This window comes from Pleurodeles waltl, chromosome 10 (assembly GCF_031143425.1).
Source record: "Pleurodeles waltl isolate 20211129_DDA chromosome 10, aPleWal1.hap1.20221129, whole genome shotgun sequence".
In the NCBI taxonomy this organism is placed as follows: domain Eukaryota; kingdom Metazoa; phylum Chordata; class Amphibia; order Caudata; family Salamandridae; genus Pleurodeles; species Pleurodeles waltl.
Window position 1 is genome coordinate 309,964,069 of NC_090449.1, and position 20,212 is coordinate 309,984,280.

The window sequence follows — 20,212 nt, forward strand, 5'->3', positions numbered from 1 at the left end:
CGCCAGTGTACAACACCGATGAGAGAATAACACACAATACCCACAAAAATGGGCAAAGATTACCACAGACAGTTCAGTTTTAAACTTGGTATGCCACAGCTACTGTATAGAACTCACAAAACCACCAACACCAAACTCATTAAAAATGAAAGGGTATAAAAAAAAGAACTAATACAGCTAAGGAACGAAGTAAAAAAACTCCTGCTAAAACATGCAGTGGAAAGAGTACCAACAAAGGAGTTTAACAAGTGAAACTATTTACCCATCTTCCTGGTACCAAAGCAAGACCTTACACCAAGACCGATCCTGGACCTCAGATTTATAAACAAATTCATTTGCACACAATGTTTAAAAATGACAACCCTACAAGAGGTAATCCCACTACTACAAAAGGGGGACTACATGGCAACCATAGTCATATGCCAAATCCAGCAATCCAGCAAGGGGTCACCCATCACAAAGGAAACCATTGAACAATGGATCATGGAGACACTACAAACATGCTACACCTCAGCTGGCAAACGTCTGCCTCACCACCCTAAAGCTCACTCAGCAAGAAAGAGGGGCACAACACTAACATTCGTGGCAAATGTGCCCATAGACTCGGTCTGCACAGCAGCAACATAGGCATCTCCACACACATTCACCAAGCATTATTGTGTGGACATACAAATGCATAAGGAAGCTCAAGTGGGATGTAGGTACTACAGCACCTGTGTGTGAGCTCATCATTTCACCCCAACCAACCCAAAGAAGGGGAAATCGCTACATAATCTAATGCACAGCATGTGAATCCAGAAAAGATTCATGCTGCAAAACTAAATGGTTACTTACCAGTAGGAGTAGTTTTGCAGCCTGAAGCGTTTTCTGTATTTACATGCAACCCACCAACCTCCCCGAAAAATTAGAACAAGACAAACAGGTGGGGAAGAGGTCATATATAAAGACAAACTTCTAAAAATAAAAATTTAAAAAAGAGAGCGAGAAATACAGGAGCGGAAGACAAATCTGAAGATGGGTACCACACACAGAAATGTCTAGGTTGCTGTCTGACCTTTCACAGGGGATGGACCAAGCACCAAATGGTGTTCGACTACGACCAAAAGAAGAAGAAGATAAAAAGGAAAACAACCACTTCAGGACCTAAACACTAGGTGGCGGAATGATGCACAGCATGTGAATCCATAAAACTCTTCAGCTACAAAACTACTCCTACTGGTAAGTAACCATTTAGTTCCTTACCAGCTAGAGATGCATTACATTGGACTGCAATGGGCTTCCAAATTGTTTAAAAGGGTTATGCCCTGCATTTTATTTCATCCCGGCCTCTTTATTTCCCCTACAATAGAGCGATTGTTCTGTGTAACTGATATCTTGATTCAAGAGGAGAGGTGCTATTTGGATTACTTTGTTGTCCTGAAGGACTTGTAGCCTTTGAATGCCTTTCTCAAGAAGGGTACATTCAGAATTCTCTCTCTGATGCAAATCTTCTCTGCTTCGGATCCTGGGGGCTAAATGGTGTCCCTTAATCCCTTCCTTGGCCCATCGGGTGTTCAGAAAAGTGATGGCAATGGTTGTGCCCAGCTTTAGAGGTCATGGATACATGCATTCCCATATCTCAACGACTAGATGATCAAAGCCGGCTTCTCACAGTCAAGTCACAGCCCCCCTCTGGGCAACTGCAGTGGTCAACTAGCCGAACCCCCACCTTAGCCCTATGCCGAGGACTTCCTTCATAGGGGCCATTGTGGACACAACAGCATTCAAGGCCTTTTACTCCCTCAGCAACTCTGAGACATTCCGGATACGATTCCGATATTTCTGGCTCAGTCTTTTGTCTCTGTGTGGATGGTTCTTAGGCTTCTTGGTCTCCTTGCCTTGTGCATCCTCCTTTTCCCATAACATAGATGGCAAATGCAAACCCTTTAATGGAACCTATGGCTTCAGTGGGGCTAGCACACGTGTTGCCTCGCCAATGTTATCCAGATCACTGATGACAGCTCGTGGTGGCAGGCGAGGGCCAACCTGACCTCCAGCAGGCTACTTTCCCTTCCTCACACAGAATGGGGACAGATGCGTCACTGCTTTGGTGGAGGGTAGGTTATATAGGATAGGCTCAAGTCTCCAACAGAAAGCTAGCTCCATATCAACCTTTAGGAGCTTTGGGTGATCATGACTTCTGTGCAGCTAAGTCTACTGGTGACAGGGCCAGCAAAAGATCTTTCTGGTAGCCAACTACCTATCAGGGTCCCAAAATGTCGGGGGGCACAAGCTGGTGGACGGGTGGTGTTACCATGTTGAGGTGGCACAGGGCAACATCAGTCAGTTGGCTGTGCCTTAACTAGGTATATCTGATAGAGACTTCTAGTTTCAGATTCCTTACCTTTGAATAGATACCCAAGCAATACCATCTTCGGTAACGATATATCTGGTAGATACATATTATAGTTGCAGATTCCTTACCGACCCTCCCATCCTCCCCGCACTGCGAACTGATTTCTAGGGACAGGAACACTCTGTGTTCATCATGGATCCGTGTTACTGGTGTGGAAAGTCGTGAAAAGAAACTGATGTCAGCGTGCCGGGGTGGCGCCTATGTGCGACTGCGACATCATCACAGCGACCACAACGCCAACAACGCCCGCGGAGTCGACCGACTCCACCTGACGATGTGCAGAGGTACTGCTCGAAGAAAAATCTCAGGATCCAGACTGACGCCTGGGGAAATTCAAAGGCAAGGAATCTGCAAATAGAATGTCTCTACCAGATATATTGTTACCAACGGTAATTAGCTTGGATGTTTGCCACTGTTGAGGGCATGCAGTGCCAACACTTCTACACACTGGAGTTTTCTCTAAAAAGTTATTTGGGAGATGCATTTTATCTGTGATGGTAGAGGTCTCCTGTACGTGTTCTTGAGTTCTAAGGAAAGTCAGGACAGACTTGGCCCAAGTCATCCTAATAGTACGGATTGGGCCACGAGAGTGCAGTACCCAAAGCTCCTGATCTTGAGCATTTGCCTTCTGATCCGGTACCTCTTTGGGGGGACCTCCTTTCTCAGCAAAAAAGGAAAGGACCCTGCATATTTATGCCCACCACCTACACCTTCATGCATGGATATTAAGTTGTAGCTGCTAAATTCTTTTGACTTGCTGCCTGAAGTTGAATATGTCATTTGTGCAGATAGATGTCAGTCAGGTAAATCCATCTATGCCAGGCGCAGGGAAATGTTTATGTCCTGGCGTGGGCTTCATCATCTACATCAAAGAATTCAGTCTGTGTTGTTGCTTTGTTCTTGGCACAGCCCTCCCTTGCAGTGAGCAAAGATAAGAGCTACGTGTCAGTGGCCTTTTTATGTTTGCCATGTCAGCCCTCGGTATATAAATCACAGTTTGCGATTTGTTCTCTGAAGGACCTGATACATATATTCCCTCTAACGAGTGAGAACTATTCTCATTATAATTACGGATTTATTCTCACCAAACCGAAAGAAAGCGAACCCTCAGCTGTAAGGTGTGCAGGCTGCTCAGAAGCCAGCAACGTGCCCCCATAATTATCAGCGATCAGTCTATACTGCATTTTTAGAAGTCGAGGAGGATGTTTGTATTTCGATTCAAGGCAGGTGTCCTACTTATTAAACCAGATATGATACAGATATAAAATCCGCTACACTGAGGATGGCAAGAAGAAATCCGCTTCAAGGTTCCCTTTTGGTAGCTCAGGAGCAAGACCTTTCCCTTATAAATTCCCAGAATTGTGCTTAGTCCACAGAAAGGTAGCCTACAGACTGTTGCGATTTAGATTCCTAAAACTTCAGAGTTTCAATCAATTTGCCAGTTGAGTCAGCATTGAATGACAATTCAAGTTATTTCTAGTGTACCAACTCAAGCAGCCTAACTAGGGCGCCACACCTTATATAATTGTCGCTAGGCGCAGTGCTTATGTTGTAAAATAATGGGTGCTGGTTCCCGAAGCTCTTCTCAGAAGGCCGGTGCAATTAAATATCTGAACGCCAAATAACAAGCTGGTAATCTTAAATCCCCCACATTCCTCTTTAATCCACTACCAGACACTCCCTGCCCCTTTATCTCACTTTTACAGGTTCCTGCCTTCTCCCATTGTAACTGTTTTGCCGTTTTTAGTTTCCTCCATCTTGCCATTCTCTCGCTCTCGTTAAGAATCTGATGTGGTAACCAAACATAAGTACCAATGCCCACCACTGGCAACCACCTCTTCAAATTAAGCAGGACCCCACTGAAACCAAACTCTAAATTACGGGTTGACTTTAAATAGATGAACACTGCTTTTCTTTGATCCATAGCTCTGTACAATCTATAAATTTGCATCTTTCCCACAAATCATTCTCGGCTGTGAAGCACAACTATAATAAGAGATTCAGTTTGACTGTATTGTGATCCTTCTACACTAGTCCGAAAACATTGGGTTGGATACTTTTACAAAGGTCCACTGAGCTTGCCAAGGACCAACTTGAACGTGCCCCAGACCACATTATTTTTCTTAAGAGTACATCATGAAGAGCTTCAGCATTTGGGGTCTACCAGAACTAAGGATAAGAATTGTTAAACACTTTTGGGAGGGCTACATTCAAACTGCAGTTTGAAATGAATAAATAACTCCCCACTAAATAACTCTTACATCCTCTCTACTAGGGCCATAGCTGCTTTGACTGCTTAGTTGCGAAACATGCATCAGTTGAAGACCTCTAAGGTACCTCAAGTAGTGTTACTGCATACTTTGCAAAACATTAGTGAAGATGCTCAACATTAAAACGATGCCACATTTTGCAAGATAGTCCATTACCAAATCCGTAGTTAATTTTGTTTTGTTCGTGAACTCAAGAATGGGAAACTCAGTGATTGGAGGCAGCCAAAGTCGTGATTGGAACTTGCCAATTCAAACAAAATACTGAGAAACGTTTGTTTAAAAAAAAAAAAAACTCTAAAAGACTGTAAAGACATGCAAGCTGTCCACTGTTGTGGCCGTCAGTTCTAAAGCTGACATTATGTTCAAACATGCATCATGTGCTGTCAGTGTATACAAGGGTTGTGCATGTCTGCTTTTGGGAAAACCAAGGAGCATGCATTGTCCGAGTGTAGAGGTATGTGTTTTATAAGGGTCTACTGCTATTAGTCACTGTTATTGGTTGGTTTGCATTATATACTACATTGAATTTGCAATATACAAGGTCTGATCGTGTGTTCCAATGAATGTATGTGCAGTTCCATTTTAAGTTGTCTCATGATGCACCGCTCCATCTTTTGTGCTTTGTTATAAGAGATCACTATATTGATATTTCCCCTCCCCCTGTGTTTTTTCTTTCAGTGTTCAGCCTGCAGGATCTTTGCTGCCGAGCCATTGTCTCATGTACACCAGTCCACCTCATTGATAAGCTCCCACTGCCTGTAGCCATAAAGAGCCACCTGAAATCCTTCTCCATGGCCAATGGGATGAATGCAGTGATGATGCATGGACGTTCCTACTCTGTTGCTAGCAGCGGTGCGGGCAGTGGCAGTGGTGGCAGTAGTAGCAAGGGCAACAGTCTAAAACGCTCCAAGTCCATTCGGCCCCCCCAAAGCCCACCACAGAACTGCTCAAGGAATAACTGCAAGATCTCTTAGCCCGGGTGCCAGTTGTACCAGGTCCTTCCTTTCTGGCTTGTCATCCATTCCTCATCAGGGGCTTCCACCAATTTTTCCCAGCACTTCTCTTATAAGACCTATGGTTTGTGAACTAGGCCTGGTTTGTCTGCGACACAGAACTGGTCTGGTTCTTGGGAAAGTATGCTATATCTGTGAGCCTCTGGAATATCCAGTCTACGAAGAGACAGGAAGATTTGAGAAAATATAATTTGCGATCACCTAAGTAGGGGGAATCAGAAGACAGACCAAAATGGAGATTGGTTCCCAATCCACTTCAGCAGAAGCTTTTTAGTTTTTATATCTTCCAGACCACTGTTGGGATGAGACATGAAAGCAGTTCACGCAAGATCCTCTCCTGGCTGGCCTGCTACCATCTGAAGAACACCCAAACTGACAGCATGGTGTTTGAGGCTATTTGAGGAATCTCCACCTGTTCTGCCTTCTTCCCTTCTGTAAAATACGTTAACACTCATGGTTTTATTTTTATTTTGTAATTTCAGGAACTCTTTTATGCACCCTTGTGTATTAGAGCATTGAGTGGGGTGTTGTCACTCAGGGATTCTGCTGCGTTGGAGGGGTGGTGGGCTTATCATAGAAAAAGCTGTGCTCCTTATGAACCAGGCAGCACATTACGTTTTAACACAGGTGGTAGGACTTACTCTAGAAACAGTTGCTAATGACCCTTTCCGAATATGTGCACAATTCTGGTTTGTCTAGAGGGCCAGAACAAACCCAAATGTTTTTGGGGAACAAAGAGAAAATAGTCAGTGTAACAAAACGCTTAAACCATTGAGGTTCTTGTCTGCTGCTGTACGTGGAATTCCTGTACTGCAGTTTGCTGCAATGAAAAACATCTTGTTATGTAAGCTTTACAAGAAATCTTGGTTGTCCTATGCATTGACTTGAGGTTCCTAGCAGTGCTGGCCGCTTCCTGCCACCAATTTGTGGTTTTGCTAAGCCAGACATCCAGCCATAAAATAGACCGATCACATTGTTTACTGTTATATGAGGAAAGAAAATTGTCTTGATTTATTCTAACACAGCAACACTAGTTGTGATGTGCTTTGGAAAGCACCGTATTTTGATTGTCCTGTTAACTAAATTGCTGTTTGTCCCATTTTCCTTTCACGTCGGTAGGAAAGATGGTGTTGGTATACTTTGCTTAATAATAGGAACTGTTGGTTGCACTGTGCTCATACATACTGAGGGCCCTAGTCACTACACACTTATCCGTGCATCTGGTTGTGTTATGCTTTGCTCAGTATCAGATTCTAGTCATTCTGTCCACTGCTGTGCAGTACGTGGTTGATAAATCACAGCTGGCTGGCCCATTGCAGTCTGACATGCTGTTGATTGTCTGCCAAGACTCCATTTCACCCTCAGTAGGGATAATCTTTACAAACATGGTGTGACCATATTTTTTGAGAGTGCATTTACTACATTGCCATCTTTTGAGGGTATCACATTGCTCAGACAGGACCTGTTCAAATTCTGAAGAAGGGACAAAAGTGTCCTGTGTAGAGCTTTTTGTAACTGTACCTGACCTGACCTAGTGTTCACTAACCCTGTCCAGTTCTGTGATTCCCTGATGTGCTTCAGCACTCCATTTAGCAAACAACATGGAAGAGGCCATTTACAGCATGCACGACAGAAAATCTCACTTGATGTCCTTTGAATTGCACACACTTTAGAGGGAATCAAAATAATATAAAAAGATTTTTGTGCCTTGGGTGTGATATTAGTAGCCAATGCAGCCCTCGTGCACCAGAAGGCAATAATGTCACTAAAATGTTGAACAAATCTTGCTATGAACCACCTTCCATCACAGTTGTGATCTGTGAAATCCCCTGACGTGACATATCCATCAGTTGTGTGGCATTACCATATTATGCATTCATGCAAAGCTGGATTTTAGTATTCAATCCTAAATTCTCCTTTCTAGTTACCGACTGTGGCATCCCACTGATCAGTGTGACCAAACAAACGTGGGTCAGATGTCGCTTCTAAAAGTTCTAACTTTGAAAATGAATGTAAATACTTAATGGAAAATATTAGGTATTTCTCAAGTAGCTATTCTTGTTCCATTAAAATACAAATTCGAGAAGCATTTCCTGGTTTAGTCAGAGCACAGGCTGCAATCTAAGTAAAACAAGGATATATTTATGAACGGTGTAAACACTTGAAAGATTCTGTGTTGTGTACAGTACACAGCAGTACATTGCATTCATTCAAAGATCCAGTCATACAGTATTCCACATGTGCTGTTGTCCTGCTCCAGTAATCTGCAATGAACATATGCCATGACAAAATAGATAATTTGTCTTTGTATAACCATTATTTCTTTACTTTTCATCTACATGTTCAAAGTGAGATTAATCTGTATGAAAATCACCTTTTCTGGGATGCAGGGCACATGAAAAGCTAATGTCTCTTCAACTAATACAGATGTGCAGTTTTGTAGCATAACATCTTCTGTTGATGCCTATGCTTTGAAAGGTTCCTGATGTCCGCAAGAAACTCTGTGCACTTTCTTAAAATTGTTTAATAGTAAACTATTATGCTAAGGCCCTTATTACTTAAAATCTACAAAAGGTCCAATACCACCCCATGGCATTTTGGATTTGTTTTCTATTCTGACATCACAGATCACGTCCCTAGAGTGTTCTTTGAGAGCATTCTTTGGTTTGTGGTGTGTAGTGCCCTAGTTTGAGAATCTTTCTGTCTATCATGCACTAGTATTTGAATTGCTTTTACGTGTTTCGATGGGCAGGAGGATTCGAGGAATGTTACTGATAATTTATAAACCTGTTGTAATGGGCCCTTAGTATGAACGGGCCCAAGATAATAGCCACAGAAGATATAATTTGAAAACCAGATGGATTATTGAGGGCTTCTTGCGGGCACCAAACAGCAAAGTACTCCCAATACTGCACTGAATGTTTTATACTTTCAAGTTACAATTCTTCCCTGTTGCTCTCTGGAAATCCCAGAGGCTTTCTAGTGCTGTTGTGTTCCCCATACTGCCTTTCAAGGTGCCTCAAAATACCTTAGCTTATGAGAGGGGACTGCCAGTTACCTGCTTATCCTGTCTGCAACTATTCTGTTCACAGGATGTCATTACTGTGACTTCTCGTTTTTTTTTTTGTTTTTTTTTTTGTTTTGTGACCTGTTTTTATCCAATCCGTTCACTTTTGCCGTTTTATTTTTGTTGGAGCGTGACGGGATACCTCCACATTTAAGGTAGTCCTTTCTATTGTATTATCTCCTAGTATCTTTTTCCAAAAATAGTCTGCTTCACAAAATACTGCCTTGGTTGTTTCAGGAAAAATAGTTGTTATTGAAGGCCATGATCCTTGTAAGTGCCAAATGTGTTGCAAGTAATTGCTTAAATTTCTTAGCAGTGTGACAGCAACTCAAGCGAGCAGTGACTTTTTACTTCTTGTTTAAAGAAGAGCACCCTCCAAGTGATGTCTTATCACAGGGAGGTTGCTGTTTTGATGTGGCAATTTGTTTATTCCACATCTAGGATCATTTATAAAAAATAATTAAATTCTTTCCTCGCTTCTACCCTTTTAAGGAGAATGACTGTGGTTGAAACTTTCTGGCCTCCCTGCTACACAGCTGTTATGTAGTACTTAGTGACACAGCGGTGCTTTCTAGGTCCGTTGAAACTCCCAAGAATACCACAGACGCAAAGTGGTTTTCTACACGATCTATGGCCTTCCTCAATCTCCAGACCCTGTTCACCACGGGCCCCTAATGCAAGTGAGTGCTCACCATACACTATTGAAGCAATCGGCACATGATTTTCTGAGAATTTACAAAGTCAACTCCTTCTGAGTTACCACCCCAACATCTTCGTACTGTCTGGAGGACATAATAATGTAATCACATAGTGATGAACATGAACAGTCAGAAGTCTAGACGCTTTCCTTTTTCTAACCAATATAAACAGGGGGAATATTATGACTCTTTCCTTACCTGAAGAGGGCTTTGTTATGAATAATCATACACAAAAGAAACTGTTGCCTTCTTAAGCTGTGTACCAGGAGCTTTAAGAAATGCAGGATTCCCGGCCAAAAGAAACGCAGTTTAAGAATTTTGTTTTGGTCGATCCTGCAGAAATCTCATTTGCCATCACCATAGCCCATGGCTGTGGTGGTGATTATTTAAAAACACACTGGAGGTCGCCATTCTTTCTACCAATCCTAAGCTTAATATCTGATGTCATTAGTTTAGAGACATCTTTGCAAGGCGTTTCAGATATGCTGACTGCTTTCATAGCTAAGGACAGACCAGATTTTTCACTTTTATGGCTGACATCCTAAAAATGGAGAGTCGAAACCCTGCAGTAGTTAATATGTTAGTACAAACATGCCAATCCTCAGTAGTTTAACAAAAAAACTTGAAGTTCAAGCCCTTGTCTGGGTATTAACCTTGGACGAAATTTCTAGTTGTATTATTGGCAAGGTATGAAGAGAAACATTATGGACGTGTTGTCCAAGTGCTCTGTTCTTGGGTGACGCAAGAGAAGTCACAAATCATCAACCTAGAAAAGGTACATGCTTAAAGGTCTCAGTTAAAATCTTTCTGAGAGCAACAATTAAGGTTGCACCAACATAATATTTTGCGAGAACCCTGCAGGCACCATTGCCAAGTGTTATCCTGCCTACAGCACCAAAACAGAGATGGCGTACAGATTTCCTACTGGGCTTTTAAGAAACCTCTGGGGAAAAAAATAGGTGCGTTAGGGCATCAAGTTGGGTCACATCACAGTTTTCTGCAGCTACTCCAGATAGTTCCACAAAATCACATTTTATAGGCAAACAATAAATTCACTGCAGATGCTTATACTCCCTAAGAATGGTAAGGTGCAACAACAAATCTTGGGTCTTAAGGTTCTAAAGTTTATTAGGAAAATAATTCACACTGAATATCTTACAGATATTGCAGTTTGCTAATAAATGATTCTTTGTGTGCTCCATTAATTTGTACGCTGCTAATTTAAATAAGTCAGTTAGCTTGAAAAACAAAAGCCCTTAATTATTTTTGTTTGGACACTTGAAGTAGCTGTTTAAACATTCTTCCATTCAACTTGTGTCCTCTCCCTACATCTTTAAATGCTGTGACAGAAACGAGTCTCCATTGCATGAAGGTAATTCACATCTGCCATTTGTGCATAACTAACCCTTCTGAGAGGTGTCATCCCAAATCATTAGCGGTATAAATTTGACTCTTACACTGTCCCGAATTTTCCGGTAACAAGGGGACATTGTTTCTTCTCACAATTCAGAACCCTCCCACTGCACCCTGTGCCAGACTGTATTCTGTCCCGATCAAGGGTGCACTAATTCTACTCAGTGAGACCACACAACTTCAAGACTTTCAAAACCTTTGTCTAGTCCCACATTTTCCTTGTGCAACATTGCCGTTTCAGATTAGGCCCCTTTCAAGGATGCATGTGTCATTGATGGAAAATACGAAAGATTAAGCTAATAACATTCTAATCAGCTGTTTTATGGTAATAAATTACTTCTTGAATATTTTTTCTTTTGGGGAACCCACTGTGGGAACATGTTTTTGCTCTTAAGTCAGAGAAAATGTTTCACAAGTCGCATTTGTTTTTATTTTTCACACAGGTATTAAAGGGAAACTAGCACTTCTTAGGGAATTGCATAAACCGGAAATTTGGGAGCTATCAAAAATTATAACTGCCAGTGAGCTGTCTCGTAAGTACAACCAGAAGGTCAATGACATCGGCCGTGAAACGAAAAACACAAACACAGCCCAAAAAAATAAAGCCATGGAAGGCTAGTGGAATTCCTAAAATAAAAAAATAAAAGCCTCAACTCGATCCTATTGCATTTGGATAAAATTAAAAATGATATAATTATCATCCTGATATTGAAACAATATCTCTGAGAGATCTTTCCAGACGGTGACTGCCAGACATTTTCTGTATGCTTTCATCTGCCTAATTCCTAATATGATTTACATATTCATTTTCTCATGGTGAATGTCCTCTGGTCTACCTCCAGGTCTTGTAAAAAGATTTTCTGTGTACTAGATAGTCTACTCAACCCAGTCCTGAGTGGCTGTTTTGCCTTGCCTGATTTCTGAGGTCTTGACAGAGGGTATTGCAGATCTCCCTTAAAATTGTCAGGAAGTTATGATAAAAGGGGTGAGGGGATCCATAGATTATACTATATTTTACTCTTCAAAATGTAAACGATTATTCACTTTTCTCTTGCTTTGTATCTGGAAAATTAACGTCTGGGGTCTTCTGAGTTCTGTCAGGCATTTAAAAGTCTATTACAAGAAGCCAAATGTTATTTTTTTCAAGCTATCATTAGTTAGTGATCTCTATGAGACATTGAGGAGAAAATGTCTTGTTGAAGTCCAACTTGGTTACTTAGTGCTTTCAGTTTTCAGTGGAGCTCCTGGAGCCAGCTCCTTTTGAGTCTTTCTGTACGAGTGTATTATAAAGTATTTGACATATAACTTGCCTTTATAGTTGCCATTAGTTTCATTATAAAACATCCTGGAGAGCTTTGAGGTTACCGATTTAATAGGTATATGATCCGTATTAGAACTCATTCAGTTTTACTACTGAAATGCACTATGTTCTCATTACTAGTTTTCGCACCTTTGTTTTGTAAACTCTTCTAGACTTTTTCTTCAGACCCAGAAAAATCATTATATGTTTCTCTCTTAATCAGATCAAAAAACAAGAAGCAGCAACACTTTCATGATCTGTCAAAGGGGTGTACCTAACAACACTTTTTGACACTAGAGTACTTACTGTGTTCCTTTTAGGAAATGCACGACCGGAGGAGTGGTGCTTTGGAATAACAAATCAGCCACTTTAATGTCTTGTGTGAACATTCCTTCTTGGATACTGACTAGGGACAGCAATAGGATTGATCAATCAAACTTCAGAAACTGATTGTGCCTCTTTTATTCAATGGTCACTTTGTCGTATTTTATACTAAGCAAGTGATTCTCTGTTCCACACTGTAGGGGGTTTTCTTTCCTACATCCCGTTTTGGAACAAGGCATCATTATTTCTTGGTCCTACGCGCTACGGAAGCCAAGAAGGCACTCACTAGGTAGTGTCACATGCTGAACTTCCCAGTGTTTTGGATGCCTAAATGACCTGTCTACCATGTGTAGTGTGAAGGCTAAAAAAGTTAATGTGTTTGAACGTCAGCCCTCCTTCCTCCACTTCTTTTTAAGGGAGAAGCATCTGAATCTATACTGGATAACCTTGCTCAAGAACGTTTAATGGAAAAAAACAATTTGTGTTTGTGGCTACCCTGACATAAAGTAAGTAGAAAACCTTGTTATCCTTGGCAGTTTGAGGAAGGCTCAGAATGTCCCTTACTATGAGAATTTAAATTACTCTTTTGTTAACATTTCGGGTTTTCTGTCTTTAAGTATCCTCACCCCTGTTCGCCAGTTTTTTTCTGATTTAATTGCTTTATATGAAGTCCTGCGTTGACACATTTTCACTTTTTCTATCATATTCCTTTTGGCAGTGGCTTGAGTTTTTCGTTTACTCTTCCACAACTTACTATATTTCCTCCAGGAGCAGGATGCATTTTATTTCTGCTGTGTTTTCACCTGTTATAGCTATGTTTCACCTTAGCTTCAGTTAGGTTATTTTGTGAACCAGGCACAACGGTTGCCTTCGTTAGTGATCTTCTAACAAATGTACGGCCTACCAGCAAGCAGTAGTCTTTTATTCGCAGCTGTACTGATGGTCTTAAATTAACTACGTCAGTTTGCATAAATGAACCTCAGAAAAAGACTTTGTAGCGGAATGATTGGATGTTAATCACATCCCAGCACCTCTGCCCTAATTGCACATGAAGCTGAGGTAACAGAACCCTGAAAGATGTTGTCTCTGGAATGGTTCAACATTGAAACTCTTGGAGAGTATATTTGCACTTACTATAAACTGTAGTGCATCAGTACATGCGTGCCGTCCTTGACTGAGCAGTTGGAGTGGGCCCGCTTGAAAGCTGCACAAATATTAGACACTATCATATGCTTGTTGTCTCCTGTAAACCGTTTATCTTGCAGTTTGGAAAGGAGGGTTTACAAGACGAATGCTTAAGTATACCACAAATACAGCACAAGAACCCGTCTGATTGGATGGCTTCTGCTACTGACCATTTCTCAAGTTGAGGCAACATCTTGAAGTATAAGAGACATCACTCAGTTTTGGGAAACTAATTGCCATACTGCAGTAACACAACCGAGATCACACCCACTGTCTGTTTATAACACGTTGGAGAGGACACAGCTAAGAGGGTAGGACATCATCAACATCCCTCATTTACTTTTCAAAACGGTCATTGAACGATTCCATTGTAAACTGCCTGACACAACTTTTACCCCAACACCCATCACACCTAGCACAATAAGATGTATAGGAAGCTTATATGCTTTTTATAATCCTGAATTAATAGGAATATTTTATTCAATTATTTGTTGTATTTCTGTGCACGAGAATTTTTTTTTTTTAAATGAATTCATCATTCCAAGCCCTCTCTCCTTTCTCACTGAGGTTCTGTGTCGGTCCATGAGCATGTATCACCACCTTCAGAGCTTTCTGCTGTGCTGTGTCACCCATACTTTCATATTCAGGTGCTCACATTTAGCGTTCTTCGTGATATAATTATGAAAAGTTCTTTCCCATTCCGAATGACCAATCAGGATGCAAACCCCAACGGGAGTGAGGAGTGTGCATTGTAAATGGGATCGAACGTTTTTTGACACTACAAACAGAATGTTGCATTTTTAGCTGCTGTAAACTTATAGCATTCCCTTCTTCTTTACAGACTGTTTTGTATATCTGTACAGCAAATGTAAAATGTGAAATGTTTGTTTTCTAAAATAAATTAAACCGTCTTTTGTTTTTAACTGTTGAGGTGGTGTGGCAGTGTCTCTTTTCGGATTTCCATTTCAGGCTTCCTTTTCCCTCGGCACAATTACACAGAAATAGTAGTTCCTCGAGGGCAGTCCATAATTTCAAATTGATTTTATTCATTCTGTACTAAGAATCATTTTGAAATGACATATGCTCCTTGGAGCACTATTCTTTCTTTTTAATTCACGGTACGTGTGCATCATTAGAACACAGCCTGCATGCCCTACAATAGCACGGAATCGTTTGTGTGGGGTATGTATTATATGTAACAGCTAAATAGAATTGTAACGAGTAACCTCTTTTATTAGCACTGCAAGTATATAAAACACACGCCTACAACGTGTGACAGGAGGGTAAAAGCAAAAACAACTAACCATTAAATTGCAGTTTACATTGGCCAGCTTTGATATACCTACCAGAAAAGCACCACACCCCACAATCAATCAGCTCTTGCCGCAACAACTAGCTCAAGGGAAGGGGCAGGTAGGAGAGTAGAATGATGAAAAAGAAAAGAAAAATGCACTTATGCTCGAAATAGTCACACACATTATTCTTCACGGGCTTTCATAGAAGTCACATCATGAATAATGGAATAATCCCAATGACACACTCAGCAGCAATGTATAGGCTCCATCACCCTCATTTTAGGTTTCCACTTTGTCACGGATGTTACTGCATCAGCAAATTCTCTGGCTGGGTTAATCGTCTTGCCACTATCTTGCTTTCCTAATTTCACAAGCAATGGAAGTCAAATCTTTATACACTGAAATGTGTATCTTATCGCTGGATGACTCAAATCAGACACGGTATGAAACCTGGCACCATTAATCATTAACCAGTCCTGCCTCTTCGTCACTGATTTTGCCACAGTCACAATTTGCATTGGACTGCCAACTCTGCAAACACTACCATGGGCAGACTCTACTCTGAAGGGGTCACTTGCTGGATTGCTCTTAGCAGTCACTGGGATATCACACTGTGAGAAAGTGGATTCTTAGATGTGGGGTGGTTGAGAGTCCTCGCCAATTAATAATTCCACTATTCTCTGTCAGATCCAGTTAGGTTGCTTTAATTAAAACCTTCGCTCGGTCCTGGGGGTCTGTGGCACAGAGCTGTCAGACTTAACTCAAAGGAACAAGCATAAGCATTGATTATAAATGCAGGGGCCGGTCAAGGACACATTCTATGCATGGGACCCCAACGTAGCACAATGTTCCTTATTTTTGTCTTAATATGATACGTCTGCCAGACACTTCATTGTCACTGTATGTTAATAAAGATATTTTCAAAACGTTGATTTATAAAACCGTTTGAGGGAACTGCGACAACTTTTGAAAAATCATAACACTGGTTCCCTTCATCGGACTTCTGTTGTTGTAATGATTGTCCATCTAAAGATAAACATATATGCTATTCTTATAAATTAGTGTGGGATTTTTTGTGTTCTGTCTCTTACTTATTAACTGTTTGGGTACTGGTAAATTCTTTCACTTCTTTTTCTTTGAGTTAAGCCTGGCTGCGCTGTGCCATATCTACCCAGGCCTGGGCTAAGGTTTCTGTCAAAGTAACCTATCTGGACCTGATACAGAATAGTGACCTTATTACATGGTGAGGTCCCACAACCATCCCAACTAATAATACACTTTCCCACATTGGTGTTTCAGCGGTGGAATCCAGACTTGTGTTTAGCAGTACCACTTAGCTAGGGAGCTAGTAATAAAAAATCCCTAAACTGGCATAAGGCAAAAATAGTTTTTGATGTTTAGTTTGGTCTAAGCCTTTACCTGAATCATTTTAACGTTTCCAATTTATCTTTGACAAGTTTTGCCCCTTTTGAAAGTTAAAGGGACCATAGAGTTAGGCCTGGCTAACCTGCACAACATGCCCCTTTGGGAGTTGAAGGCTGTGTGCTAAGATAGGCATCAGAGATCCCAAAGCCAACATTCAAAAAGGCCTTAAGGCCTGTGATAGTGCCTGCTTAGCCAAGGCCACCTCTGAAACCGAAGAAGCCACAGAGGGAGAAGAAAATAGTAACCTCCCAGAGGTGGAGATGGAGGAAGAGGACAACTTGTTCCATTACGTCCTATCAAGAACACTGTCTGCAGCTGGCAGTTAAAGGAGTTAGAAGAGGCCCGCAGAGAGATAGGAGAGCTAATGGCAATATTTGCTTTGGAGCAGTGGTCTTCAAACTTTTTAATTCCGCGGCCCCCCAGTTGAAAAATAAAAATCATTGGGCCCCCCTTCAGAATTTTTCACAATTATTTTAGAAAGATGGCAATGTTTAAATAGGTCTAAATCTATTTAAACATTGCAGTTAAGTACTGTTACCTTTTTAAAACTGCAATAACATGCTTCTGCTTAAAACAAAGGCATGTTATCTGTATAATATTTATTTTGGCCAGAGTTTGGCGCCCCCCCTGGGATCACTTAAGGCCCCCCAAGGGGGGCCCGCCCCCCAGCTTGAAGACCTCTGCTTTGGAGGAATACAGACTGACCCTAGAAGGGAGATGGTTATATTGGACCGGAACCTCAAGAGATGGTTGCAGTGAACAAGAGATAGCTCAGGAAGGGATGGGTGTGGGAGGGAGTTGGGGGAGGAGGAACACAACCCCGCCTTCCCAAAGGGATTGTACCTAGCTTTGGGGTTCAGAAACAACATAGTTAAATGGTTTGTTTCCTTTGAGAGAGCTGTAAGAATGAGGAAGGTGGGGATCCTTATTGTGGGAACTGATTCCAATAACTGGAAGGTATAGGCTCCTGACCCTAGAGAAGGAAGAAGCAGGGACACAACCCCATATGAAAGATACCCTAGTGGAGTTTGGTCTAACTCCAGAAAGACTACCGAAATACATTTTGGGACACCCCCAAAGATGCACAGCAATCCTGGCTAGACTCCGTAGATATGTCAGTAAAGGCCCTTAAAGGTTGGCTGAAGGGCAATGAAGTCAATACATCTGATTGGCTGTACAATTTAACTCTAAATGGGTACAGTTTAACCAATTGTTCTTTGGAACAACTATACCGACATCTAGTAGATTCTAAGCTGTCCAGCAGATAGCTGATGAATGGATATCCACTAGAGTGCCTAAATATTCGGTGGGGTATGAATCCTAAGAAAGTGGATCAAGGCTCCCAAGAGGGGAGCAACAAGGTTGAAGTGAGTTCTCAAAAGGGCCCTAAAGGTGGGGGGATCGTGGCTATCCAAGTCAGTGGGGGGGGGGGGTATTTTGAAAAAAGTTTGACCCTTGAAATGCTGGGGTGTACTATGATGTCAGCAGTCTTGGCACAAGTGAGGAGACTGCTTGTTCCCAGAAGCCCCCCCACATGTGGGCAGTCTCAGGGAGTGCTAGAATAAGGATTGAGATAGGCGTTTGCCCAAGGCAAACCTAGAAGTATACTTAAGTCACCTTGACATCTGTGGGTGGGGTGGGTGTTGAGACCCGGCTGCCTTAGCTCCCAGCATGGTGACTTACAGACAATACCAAGCATCATTGGTACTAAAGTAGATGATGTGAGTGATACAAGAACTAGCATGACCACTGTGGTGGGCAGGTTGGCTTCCCCATAGCAGATGGGGGGGAGGTGTGTGTGTGTGGCACCCAGGGCTCAAATAGCACAGCAGGGGAGTCAGGAGAGCCTGGAATAATGACCCAAGCCCCCACAAACTAGAGGAAAGATATGAAGTCTCTGAAATTAGATTCCCATGTTCTCACCCTCTTGGGGAGGACCTGGGACCTAAAGTAGAAATTACTACAAGACGTATCAGTGTGTGTAGAGTTGCAAGTGTAAGAAAGCCCTTCCAGAAAGTAGGCTTGCCAAGGGCAGATGACCTGTGCTACTCTTGAGGGCCGTCAGCAGCAGGCTGAAGACCAAGAACGGGGATGTCAGTGGTACCCATGGTCTACAGGGAAAAAAAAAAAAAAAAAAGTCCCTAATTTCATTACTTGTGGTTGGGACACTCTTTGTAAGAGTAGGGATTGATTTTGTTGGTCCCCTATATCCTCCAGCACCCAATAGGTTTATCCCAGTGGTAGTGAAACATGTCACAAGATAGCCAGAAGCAGTCCACAGGACAGTGACTGCACCCACAGTGGCTAGCCTTGCTTGGTCTCTTTGCCAGAGTGGGATTTCCTAAGGAGTTGGAATCTGACCGGGGGCACAAACATCTAGTATGGATACTTGAAGGCTATGTTGAATGAGTCATGTAATTTATAAGTTTACCACCCCATATCACCCACAAACCAATAGTTTAGTTGAAAGGTTCAATATAACCATGAAGGGCATGATTATGCATTTGCCTGTCAAACTCAGAAAAAGGTGGGATGTCCTACCGCCATGGCTGGTATTTGCCTACAATGGAGTACCCAAAGAGGAGTGTGCTTCAGCCTCTTTGAACTTTTGTTTGGTCACCATGTGGGAGGTTCCTTCAGCTTGGTCAGGGAAGGTTATGAGAAACTGTCTAAAAAACTAAAGCAGGGTCTTTGTACTGGACCTGCGGTCACACATAGACAAATAGACTTTCAAGGCCTGCTTGGAACTTGTGAAGCACTGATATGACCAGAAGGCTGCCTTGGTTCCGTACCAGCCAGGTCAGAAGGTGTGGGTGTTGGAGCCTGTGGCTACTAGGGCTCTCCAGGACAAGTGAACTGGGCCCCACCAGATCATGGAGAAGGAAAATGTCACATACTTGGTAGACTTGGGCACTCCCATAGGTTATTCATGTAAACCGGTTAAATCCCCAACATGAAATGGCTGACATGTCAATGCTCATTGTGACAGATGGAGGAAGTGGAAAGTGAGCCTCTCCTAGACTTTCTGCTACATAATGCCACCGATGGGTGGGTAAAGGTGTAGTGCTTTCCTCCACACTGACAAAATATTAGCAGAAAGACTATTAAAGTGTGCTGGTTTCTCCAACATCAGGTCTGACTGGGGGGAGGCGGTCTTCAGCCATCATTGCAGTACCTGGAGATCCTGCCTGACACTCCTCCTGCCTGGAGGCGCTTAACCAGAGGCAGGGGCTCCTGCAGTGCAGAATGCGCCCGGGCCAAGAGCGGGCCATCTGCGCCTGTCCGAGGCCAGATGAGGCTGTGCCACCCCTCTTCGCTCCGCTTGCGGGGAGTTTGCTGAATTTCATATGGTACTGTAAAAATTGACAGAAGGGATCAGAATTGTTACTGGGGAGACATGGACAAACGCGAATTACCTAGTTCTAGCAGTGGGCACTCCTTAGATGGGTTTCTCCAGCGTGCAGTAGGGGTCTTAACAAAGGAAATTTAACTGGCCAAACGGAGATTGTCTTTATCTCTCTCCCCGACTATTGATAATAATGCAACTCGGGTCTTTGAACCACGGGCAGCAGAAATTCAACAGGCCTTGCAATCCATTGCCCTGTTTCCTCTGTGCTAACACTGTAGTTCCATCTTTTTGTCCTCATACTTTGAACCCAGATGTTGGGGTAGAAGAAGGACCAAAAACTAAAAATGGAAAAAAGAAAAGAACCGAGGTGGGCACGAAAGTCAAACAGCAAAGACTGTGAATCCAAAAAAGTACTCTAAATTATTCTCAGTCAGGAGGAAAGTATATTAGGTACTGATTTGGATAAAGGAATGGTAGT

General features: G+C 42.2%; 1 protein-coding gene across 1 annotated transcript in view; it reads left to right on the forward strand.

Moving 5' to 3' along the window:
• The window catches only part of RAB40C (RAB40C, member RAS oncogene family), a 184,539-nt gene extending 169,946 nt beyond the window's left edge, over window positions 1-14,593 (forward strand). The window contains exon 7 of the mRNA XM_069210486.1: window positions 5,344-14,593. Coding sequence (XP_069066587.1) covers window positions 5,344-5,639 — 296 coding nt within the window. The 3' untranslated portion in view covers window positions 5,640-14,593. The remainder of the gene's footprint in view (window positions 1-5,343) is intronic.
• The last annotated feature ends 5,619 nt before the right edge of the window (window positions 14,594-20,212 follow it).